Genomic DNA, 11323 nt, shown 5'->3' on the forward strand with positions numbered 1-11323 from the left:
ATGTACTTAAATTACTACCTATGTAGATCATCATGATGGCTCTAGTGGTAACAGGGTTGGATAGCACTGTGATATTTTGTTTAAGGATTTTTCATTGATTTATATGTAGTGTCAACTTTTCACTTTGGGCTTATTGACTCTCTGGGGATGGGAGCCATAGTTAAAGTACATTAAGTCTGTAATTTTTGTTTATAATTTCAGATATTTAGGTACTTCTCTCAAGAATGCAATTTTTCTTAAGTACAAAAACAATTAAGTCAACTAGTGTTCCTTATCAGTTTATTTGGTAATGAAGTACATTAACATTGGTATAGTGGTGGGGGCCAAAATTATCAAATTAATTTTTAATGTTTTTAATATTTGGAATTGCTAAACTAGTGGTTTTGTTGGACTAGAGCTACACACTTTAGATATTACCTGAATGTTTTCAATAAAGATTCTTCAAATTACTGTATCTGAGAATTCAGTTACTGTTGAATGTTGCACTAAATAGTTTCCAGACATTTGTTAAATGCAAGACCTAATTTTGCGTGACATTTCAGTTTGTAGAATATGCTAACTTTAAATTAGAGCTTGTATTTAAAGGAGACACTTGTTCCAACTCTGAAAAGGGCAAATGCATATTAAATGTCAAGGTAGATTTTACAGAAGGCTTTAATATAGCTTTGATTAGTACCAAAATAAAAATGGGGAAACACTGACCCTCTGAAAACAAGAAAATATTGACTTTAGTAAACATTCACTCCTTTATGTAAGTAACATTGCAAACAAATGCACTTCTGCCAAAATATTACTTTGAGCAGCATTAAACAATGCTAGTCTGATCTCAGGGACAGCAGGGGATTTGACCAGTGTGGATTCAGAAAAACACTCTTTGCAGCAACATGACCACTCTTTGGGCAAGGCTCTGCTTTCCCAAGTGTGTCCTTCAGTGTTTGCCCCAACATTAAATAGCATCAGAACAGACTCTTTCCCATAGCCCTTCTTCAGTCTTTTTATAAAGTCGAGGTTTCCTGTCAGGAAACAAGGAATGATCTGGAAATGGATGTTCCTTTAAAAAGATCAGTGTGGATCTAAGGTGGGAAACAAAGTGGGGTGGTTCAGCCAGAGGCGATGTAGAAAGGTTCTGAAAAACAATATGGTGTCATGAGCTATTTCAAACCAGAAGCATAAGAATATTGCATGGCTACTGTGCTCCTATCTTTAATTGCTGGCTTAGATAACTGCAACCCCCTTTCAACAATGCACAGAAAATCCATCAGGATTGATGGAACACTAGCACTGTTGCATGCAATTCCAAAACACATTTTTGTTACTTCAGTTACCTGTAATATCTGTTTATCATCCTGCTCCAACCAAAAGTCCACATGGGGGAAAGGCATCCAGAAGTAAGGGCCAATGTGGAGTTGCTCTGTCTTTGCATCATAAATATTAGTCATCTGTAACAAGGAACAGACTTTCAGAGGAATTCCCTATTGAAAGCGAGGAGCAGTGAGTGAATTGAATCCTCTATCACATTGAGCTAACCATGCAGTAAAGGGGAATGAGCTGAGAGCCCACAACTACTTCCACCATACTCTCATATGCATCAAACTACAACGCCTGTCCTACACCAATAGGCTATTCTTCAGTTGTTCCCTGGCTCCTGTTCTGTTCAGCCATCTACCTCTCCACTGCTTATCTTGTTCCAGCTCCCTTGTCCACCCTGCTGCTACACACTCAACTCTCCCTCCCAACTCTGGCCTGAATTAACCAAACTATCAGACAAAACAGCTGCTGGGCACTAACACAAGAGGCTAAAATAGCCTTTTTGTGCCAGAATTCTGGGCTCAAGACCTTAAGTGGCAAACCTGAAATTGACAATTGCTTCTTCATAATCTTGGGGACTGTTAAGGGTGTTCCCATTAGTAGAGATACACAAGGAAGTATTTGCAGGATCTTGATGCGAGTATTTCTTACTGAAGTCCTTAGCCTGTCTGACCAAGTAAGTATTTGGATGAGAGCAGTCTCTTTGTGTAGTACACCTACTACTTCTAAGAGATTGTGTAGACAAAAGAGAGCTGAGTTCAATTCCCAGCTCTCCCACAAACTTACTGTGTGACTTGGGCAAGTCATTTATACCTCAATTACAGGTATGTAAAATTGGATTAACACCACTACCCTTCTCTCACCCTTCATCTGCCAGGGACTGACTGTTCAGCACCTACCACAATTGTACTCAGCTGGGATCTCCAGGAGCTTCTGTAACACAAATAAACTCTGACAAATATTCTATTTAGAAACAAGGACTAAGTTTCCCATGAGGTAGCAGCAGCTGTTAAAGTACAGATACTGGCTGGTATGCCCAGGGTTCATCTCTGATTACACTTAACTACAGACTGGCAGTAATTATATCATAATTAGAGTAATTTCTCCTTAAGGACTAACTTAGTTTCTAACACAGACAAAATATCAGGAGAGTATTTTTCTCTTAAGAGTTGTTCCCTGCTCACCAAAATATGTTTGTTTTTTTTCCACTCACTGTTGCTCCTGTTAATATACGGGCTGAACGCAAATCCTCATCTGGTCCTTTATCTGGAAAAGTTGCATGGAAAATCTCTGCTGTTTTAACATTTACAGCTAGGGAGAAAATTGTTTGAATAAAAGACAGTTAACCAGCTAATGATGACATTTAAAATGTCCATCTCCCCACAAACACAGCATTCCAGATCAACAGCACTCTTTGCACAACAATAAATGTGAACTTCAGAACCTATAAGACACTGATATCAAAAACTGTGACAGAGAAACATGGCTGGTAAGTTTCACCTTCTGGTTCGCTTGTATTTTCAAAGTGCTATTTGGTTGGGTTTCTAGCAGTCCAGTGGAATATGGTCAATTTGAAGATAGAATTTGTCCAAATTGTTGGTCCTACAGTAGTATCAAGATTACTGAAAGTGCATTTAGTTAGAGGAAAAATAAGGGAAGAGAACAAAATCAACTAAACACATCAGATAGTCTAACTCACTGTAGGCCAACAGTTCAGCTAAATGCCATAAAACCAACCTTCAGGTTCTATGATCTCATTAAAAAAAAATACACATGCTCTTGACCAAGAGGAAAACCTATGATCCTTTCCACATGTATTTCCCAAGCAGCAGTACATCTTCAGCATCTAGTAAAGCCAGTCTGAGTGGTATTACCAGCAGTACTGTTCACATTAGAGCTACAGTGACCTGTGCATGATGGTATTTTATATCTCCTATATTAGCCTTGGCTAGCAAATGTGTTACCTTTACAAGTATGAACAGCAACCAGTTTAAAATAGTATACAAGTTGCATTGTACTTACCCAATCCATAAATGATTGGAAAATGATTGTCTTTTTCCTCCCTATCATTTAATTCTGTTTCAAAAAGAACAAATATATTAAATAATCCAGACATTGTTAGCATGTTAATTGCCAAGCAGCATTAGTTTAAGCTTTAGTCAGGGAGGTGCTCAGGTCTTACAAAAAAGGCATTGTGAGAGATGCAGCATAAAGCAGACACAAAGGAACTGAAAACTTGGGTTCATATCCTTGTGTAGCTCAAGTGAAATGAATTTGATGGTTTTATCTATTTATTTTTTAAACTGTGTCTATCATGGTATATAGGACAAATTCAAATAGTCAGGGTAGTTCCATCTCAGAGGAATGGCAACTGCTTTTACCAGTTTTGAATTAATCCTTATCTTTAATGGACATTTATCCACAGCACAGAACTGAACTGAACTATAGACAAACACCAAACCGTAGAAATCAATCACATCATAACAGGTTTGGGATTGAAACAGCTGCTCAGGACTAAAATGTACTGACAAGGACAGCATGGGGAAGGTGTAAACTCATCTGCCCACACCATGAGTGGCTCTAGCCAAAGCTATTAGCTCTTCAATTTCACATACAATAGACTTACAAAAACACACAACGGTAATGATGCCATGTTTCAAAGATTTAAACTACTGCCAGTGTGAAAATATGGCTCTTGTTCTCACTGAAAATGAGGCAACATCAAAAATAGATTTGAATGGGTGATGGAGGAAAAAAGAAACTGAAAAGAGGGGCAGAAGAAAAGGATAATAAAATAACTATAATTTAGAGGCATGTCTCCTCTAGAGCCATCCAGGCTCCTACACGCTTTGCTCACCTGTCTGCTACAATACTGGCTAAACAAACATATTAAGTGCAGGAGGCAGGTCTACTCATGTCATCTGGGCCTAGATGAGTTTAACAGATTTCCTTCTCAACCACTTATCAAGGACCCAGCAGAAAAACTTCTTCAATCTGGCTGGTAACTGGACCTCATGGATGAAATACTTCAATTACTGCCACAGGTTCTGTTAGCAACCGCAAGCTGCCCTAATATTTCTGGGAAGAGAAGACCTAACCTAGCCATTGCCCAACCTACTGTGTATTGTGGTAAATCACTTCTTCCAGAAATACTGACTCTGGAGACAAATCAGTATGTGAAAGCAAAAAACACTAGGCAATAAGCCCCCCCATGCCTAGAGCTCACAGACTGATGTACATTACAGGCCAGATGGAAAGGTTGTCTCTCCTAAAATGAAGAGCCTCACATTTATTTCAATAACTAACCATACTTTTACAAGAAGGAAAACATTAAAGCTCTTACCTGTCACACAGAAAGTCATTAAATGGACATCATCTTGCTGGAGATCAAATACTCCTACAGCAACAATAATAGCAACAAAGTATTAAACTGACTCATGTCAAAGCAGGTGCTGCATATAAACTATGGGGTATCATTACCATGCACTGCAGATTAGATGTGAGGCCCTTGTTACCAGCAGGAAATCTCCCAAACCATTGCTCTTGGTACGGATAATGGACCAATGTGTGTTTTCCAGATATGTCTCAATATCTTGCTCTTAAAGTCAAAGCTACTCTATATAACAGTTATTTACATGACTGGCCCCTAGCAAGGGCAGGAAGTTGTTAAAGAGAAAGCTTTGTTCTACCAACATTTTATTCCTTTTTATAAGCATTTATTTAAGTAAGTTCTGGCAGTGGGATCCCAGGTTTAGTTTGTTACACGTTTCGCAGGGTACATTTGATTAGTAATACCTATTTTATATACGGGTAAATATAGGTAGAAAGATAGAAGAGACTTGCCCAAGATCATACAGTATGTCAATGGCAGTATTCCTCAGTGCCCTGCTTTAACAGATAGGCCAGGAACAAATTACTATTTAAAAGTCTCTCTCTCGGTGTGTGTGTGTCCATATATATGTGTAATTCATCTGATAGCACCACCCCCATGTATAAACACATGCTGCACTTGAAATTCCCAGATGGAGAAAATCTCAAAGGAATCTACATTTCTTTGTACTGCATAATTGAGGATTAAAATTACACACACACTTTGCCCAAATCCAGCCAGAATTCTAGTTTTTGGACATGAGAATGGAAAAAATGTGAACTTACTAAGAAGCTGATTAGTAAGTTTTTGTGATAACTGCCTATCATCATTGAAACCTCCAACTAGGTGAACTTCCAGCCTAACAAATAGAGATGGAATAACAGGAAACAGCAATTAAAAAGGCATCCCAAAGTGAATAGCTTTGCAATACAACCCCCAACCCACACTGTACAGTGATCATTAGAGAAGGCTCATTTATTACAGTCACATGCACCAGTTGATTGTGTATTAGCTCATGATCTAATGTGAGTAACCTCTTTATTCTGGACACTATAGGGAATATCAACTGAGCAGCACAAACTAAAGGACTTGAATCTGAGAGGCAATGAACATGTGCAGCTGCTACTGATCTTGATGCGATTCATAGGCGCAGAGCTCCTCACAGGACTGGACCTTTAATTACAAAGCTAGGTTTTAAGTTTCTCAACAAAAATCAATTAAATGTACTCCAATGACTTCCTTACAACTCACTGAAACCTTAAAGTAGGGTTCTGTGAGAGGCATCTGTGAATTTGGCTCCTTTTTCACTCTATAGGTCTGCTCCCTGTGGCCAAGCTTTTCAACAGGGACTAGTGATTTTGGGGTATCCAACTTCAAATACTGTAAAGGGACCCAATTCTCAGAAAGTGCTGAGCAGCTACAAGCTGAAAATCAGGCCCTTATAAGGTGTTTCAAGTAAGACACCCAAAATCACTAGCTGCTTTTAAAAGTCTTGGACCATGTGTATTCAGCATTTTATTTGCCAACTTTTCCAAATTTTTGTCTCTACAGGTCTAATAGTAGTAAACACCAAAAGGAACTGAGCTGGATTCTTTTATGGCTCCCACAACAGCAAGAGAATTATTAATTATATTCTGAGTCAGAATCTTTATTGTTTATGTGCAAGTCAGAAAAATTCCAGATTAACAGATCCCAGGATGAGTTTACAGGACTAACAGTTTTTAAAAAAGCAAAAATATATTTGGGAAACTAAGCACATTTGAGACGAAAATGACTGACACACAACAAACATGGAACCTCACAATGGCATTTTTACAGGGACACTATTCGAAGTAGAACCATACTTAAAATCAAATCATTGCTAAGAGAACTATAAAAATAATATATTCATAAAAACTTTGATTAAATCAAGAACAAGAAAAGCTATTAAATCTGTAACAATGCCACTAGGCAAACAAATATCACTGCAGAAACAGCACCTTGTTGAGATGCATTTTCCTGTCCAGGCTTGGCAAGCAGCTAATTCTTTATCTGAGCCCCAAATGATCACATTTAGAATTTCCCACTTTACACACAGCAGTGATCCTTGTGAAACGCCATGCATAAGACATAATATAGCAGAGCTGACCTTCCACATTCTGTGTTGCTAGAGAAAGACTTTACCGCACTCATAATCAGCGACACCTCAGCTTGTGTGTCTGATCCATCACAGTGTGTCAAGCAGGTAGCCCCACTCTCTGAAAGGCAGGCAATAAGAAAACATTTACCTGCCCATAGCTCTCTCTAACAATAAAAACTTTGTCATTCTGGAAGAACATTATAAAAATGGATAAACAGCATCCAGATTTTGCAGGAGAAGAAACTGACACTAACAGGGATTAAGTGATTTATCTGATGTCACACAAATTCAGTGGTATACAGGAACAGAACCTCAGTTTCCTGATTCCCAATATCCTGTTGCAACTCTAGGTCTCCTGTGCTGCCTCCATAAGAGCAAGGGACTGGGTTCCCTTCCCACCTCTATCACTAAGGCTTATCTACACTTGAAATACAACTGCAGCTGTGCAGCAGACACTACCTACACCAACAGGAAAGGTTCTCCTGTCAGCATAAGTAATCCGCCTCCTGAGAGGCAGTAGTAGCTAGGTTGACAGAAGAATTTTTCCTTTGACGTAGTGCTGTCTACATAGGGTACTTAGGTTGGTTTAACTTCATCACTCAAAGGTATGGATTTTTCAAACCCCTGAGCAACGTAGGTAAATCAATCTAATATTTCTAGTGTAGACCAGCCCTGAGTCACTGTCTGACACTGGACAAGTCACTTAACCAATAAACCAGCCTCCTGTGGTCTAATAGTGAACATGCAGCTCCAGTTTATACTGCCGAAAGTAACACAGGCTGATAATAGCAACATCTACTTCTTAAAACATGCAGACTAGAAGCAATGAATTAGAACACCTAGTGCAAGTTCAATACATCAAATGGGAAATTCCATATGGAATAACAGTTATTACACAGCCATTATTTGAGAAACATGCATCTGGTGGTCCTGGTTTCCTTTATGATACCTGTGTGTCTGAGCACCACCAAGTGGCAGGTAGTTGCATCGTCAGACCCAAGAATGGAAACAGAACCTGTTTTAAAGAAGAGAAATATAGTAAGAATTTTGCCATCATGCCTGTTGCTTCACTAGCTAACATTATTGCATCCCCACATACCATCTTTAGGGGTGGTCACTGCAAACTCTCTTTGCTGAATGTATAAAAGTCCTTTGGGTCCCACTGTTTGGGCAGGTTGGCTTCTTAGAACTCTTGCTTTCTCCTATAAATAAATTGTACAGAGATTAAAATGGCTGAAAGAGCAATTACAGCAAGTACTAGAATGGGCACTGACCCAACCAGGCCTATGGAAAACAAAGGATCCAAGTGGCAGTTCAAGGAAAAATATGAGTGCTGGGGTTGATCATAAATACTTATATTTCATGGTCTTTTATATCTTCAATGACCAAGGGGGAGGCCAAAGACTTAGAACATGAACTGGATATCAACAGACCTTAGAGCGACTAGTTTCCACAACAATCGAGTGTTCAGTCATGAGTTTTGGCAGAAGTCTATAAGTTATTGACCCCAAAGAGGGAAATGGCAAGAAAGAAAAAAAAAAAAAAAAAAAGCGTTTTACATCATCCAGGCTCTTTCCAAACATTAACCAGTTAATCTTCACATCAACGCAGACACAAAAGGACTGTCACCCCCACTTTAAAAATGGAGAAATGGAGACAGAAAAAGAAAGGGACTTGACCAAGGCCACATAATCATCAATCAGTACAAGAGCTGAACTCAGCAGTTTCTGGCTCCTAGCCCTGTACTCAGTCTACTGCTATGACTAGAACAGTTAATTATGTCAGACCTACTAGTTTCTCTATAGTTACTGACTCGGATGCTTTTAAGAAAAATTCGTAAAAGGATAATTTTTAAGGTCCTGACTGTGATAACCTCACACACACACAAAGAAATAGCATGATGCAGCATGAACAGTCCTGCTAAAGTCAAAAGAACTCCTTATGGAGTAAGGAACTATTCAGGGTGATTAAGGTAACCACAATGTAACTCTAAAATATCTGAAGATATGAACAAAATAATCAACTTCATTACTTGTAAGTTGTTTTTATTTGATGATTTAAATAAAAATCTATTATTATTATATTAGTACTAGAAAATTAACATACATAAGCCTCCTATTTGGAGAATGAACCAAAGTCTATTGTACCAGCAAACCCTGGATTGCTCAAATGACTCTGGGTTTCCCCATTAGTAGCTGTCTTGGGAGTAGGAGAACAGAGACCACATTCATTTCTTTAGCTGGTAAGAAACTGCTCCTGCAGGCTTGAATGCAGTAGAGGGATAGATTCTAATCTAAGGGATATTTGCTCATATACCCTTCACAAAGCATTATGTAACCCTCCTTCCCATAAGCCAAACTGTTACAGAATTCTCTGTTTCCTAAAGCTGACCACATGCATCATTCAACATTGATTTACTTTAATACCCAATCACAAACTCCAGACTGCTTTGTTCTAGCAATGTCTAACTATGCATAGCCTGATTAGGGAGTGCAGGGACTCAGTGCCTGTGAGAATCTGTCCAGAAACTTAATTACAGGGGCTGGAGTTGATGATTCCATTTTTAGTGGCTAGGACATTATAGCGTTCTCTAGTATGGGAAAGGGAAAAAACTGGGCTTGGACTTTTTGGTTTTTTTGCTTCTTGATGCATGAAGACCCTCCCTCCAACGTCTACACCAGGGCATCTATGCCCCTGCACTGCCCATGCCAAAATACCCTGCATAAGGGCTTCTGGCCTCCAACACTGCCACGTGCCAGGGTGTCCATGTCTCCACACCTGGGTCCCACACCAGGATCTCTGCCCCTTCACCCAGCACCCCACAGCATTCACTTGTCCAACACCTGCACACCACACCAGGACCTCTGCCCCTGCACACCACACCAGGGTGGGCATGCCTCCAACATCAGAGCACCCTGTGCCAGAGAAACAAGGTGTATAGCTCCAGAACTTGTCTCTCTCACCAACAGAAGCTGGTCCAGTATCAGATGTTATCTCGAATCCCACCTTGCTTCACTAATATCCTGGGACCCACAAGGCTACAGCACTGCATACACTGAAAGCACCAAGGACACAGGCGTGCAAACCCCCATGTTACCTAACAACTTGCCTGCGGCATTGGAAACACTTCGGCCCCCCACGCAATAGCCAACAGGACCTGGACTAATTGCCTCCCGTCCAAAGACTGCCCTGCCACGCCCAGTTCGGGCGCTGGCACAAACCTACTCCTTCGACCCGTGCAGCTTTCCCGGTTGAGGTTGCCCTTCCTTCCCTGCAACCCTGCCCGTGCAGCCTCCGCCCTCTTACCTCCAGGTGCGGGTAGGTGCGGATCATATCCCCCGGAGGCTGGGCCAGGTCGATCCGCTCCCCGTTAATCAGCAGAGGCATCTCTGGGAAGCGCCCGCTCCTGAGAGCACACCGACACTGAGGCTGCGGGCGTCTGACTTCCTTCCGATAGCAGCCAGCTGGGAGATGAGGCTGTGCTGGACTAACATCACAAGGGGCTCTGGGAGATGTAGTCCGGATGGAGAAGCCTGGTTTAAATTTGAGTAGTTCTGTGCAAGCAGCCTGCTTGCAATGCTGCAAACCTGGCTTCAACTAACGGTGGAGGGGAAAAATATACTGATGCATGTTAGACCACTACTTCACCCCCACATCCAAGGGACTACTCTCCCCTCCTAAAATGAAACTTGCAACCCCGGAAAGGATTGAAAAAATGTGTGGTTCACAATTAGGACAATTGCAGATCTGTTTGAAGTACCACCTCCAGGGCAGAGACACTGAACTCCAAGAGGGCTGTGTTTAAAATAAACCATCTCTAATGGAAACTCTAGGGGGGATTTTAGGCAAGCAAAATATAATGACCCATCTTGGAATCCACCTATGACAGAAGGCTTAGTTCTCTCATGAAGAGTACCATCAATTACACAAGTAAGGCACAAATACTCAGATTAAATTTCCAGCAGGCCAGGAAAAAGAGGCCCACAGAATTTGTGAGCCCAGCTATTTGTATATGTAAAATATGTAAAATACTGCCTTTACATAGGACAAAAAGACACTTGCACATATAGATTTTCTTCCCCCACATCCACACATTTTGTGGGTGGGTACACTTAGATCCATGCTGAAATTTTAGCATATTATGTGAAATTAAGAGTTTCATGCCTTAAAAGTAGTAAATAATTAATTGCTTGAAGCATATTCAGAAATATTTATTTAAAACTAGGTACTTTCTCTCAATCATCTCCCACTTCCCATACATTGGCTTGGTATCTCCACCACTCACATCACAACAGCCCAAGTCATAGACTATATGGTCAGAAGGGACCATTATGATCATCTAGTCGAACCTCCTGCACAACACAGGACACAGAACTTCACCCACCCACTCCTGTAACAGACTCCTAACCTAAGACTTGAAGTCCTCAAACAACGATTTAAAGATTGCAAGTCTGAAGTCAGACCTGATACTTCCTGGGAAGTGATATTGTGGTTTGACCTATATTGCATTAACTCATTTAAGTCTT

At 40.4% G+C, this 11323-nt stretch overlaps 1 protein-coding gene across 1 annotated transcript; it reads right to left on the bottom strand.

Moving 5' to 3' along the window:
* Positions 1-265: 265 nt before the first annotated feature.
* Positions 266-10258, bottom strand: NTAN1 (N-terminal asparagine amidase). Its single transcript, XM_067551072.1, has 10 exons — positions 10104-10258; positions 7897-7999; positions 7747-7812; positions 6807-6915; positions 5464-5537; positions 4652-4705; positions 3331-3384; positions 2522-2619; positions 1326-1439; positions 266-1126 (listed from the first exon to the last, which is right to left on the bottom strand). The coding sequence occupies exons 1-10, from the start codon at positions 10182-10184 to the stop codon at positions 947-949; spliced, it is 933 nt and encodes a 310-aa protein (XP_067407173.1). The 5' UTR covers positions 10185-10258; the 3' UTR covers positions 266-946.
* Between the last annotated feature and the right edge of the window lie 1065 nt (positions 10259-11323).

This window comes from Emydura macquarii, unplaced genomic scaffold (genome assembly GCF_026122565.2).
Source record: "Emydura macquarii macquarii isolate MOO-44397 ecotype Brisbane River unplaced genomic scaffold, CSIRO-AGI_Emac_v2 contig_1348, whole genome shotgun sequence".
Classification (NCBI taxonomy): Eukaryota; Metazoa; Chordata; order Testudines; family Chelidae; genus Emydura; species Emydura macquarii.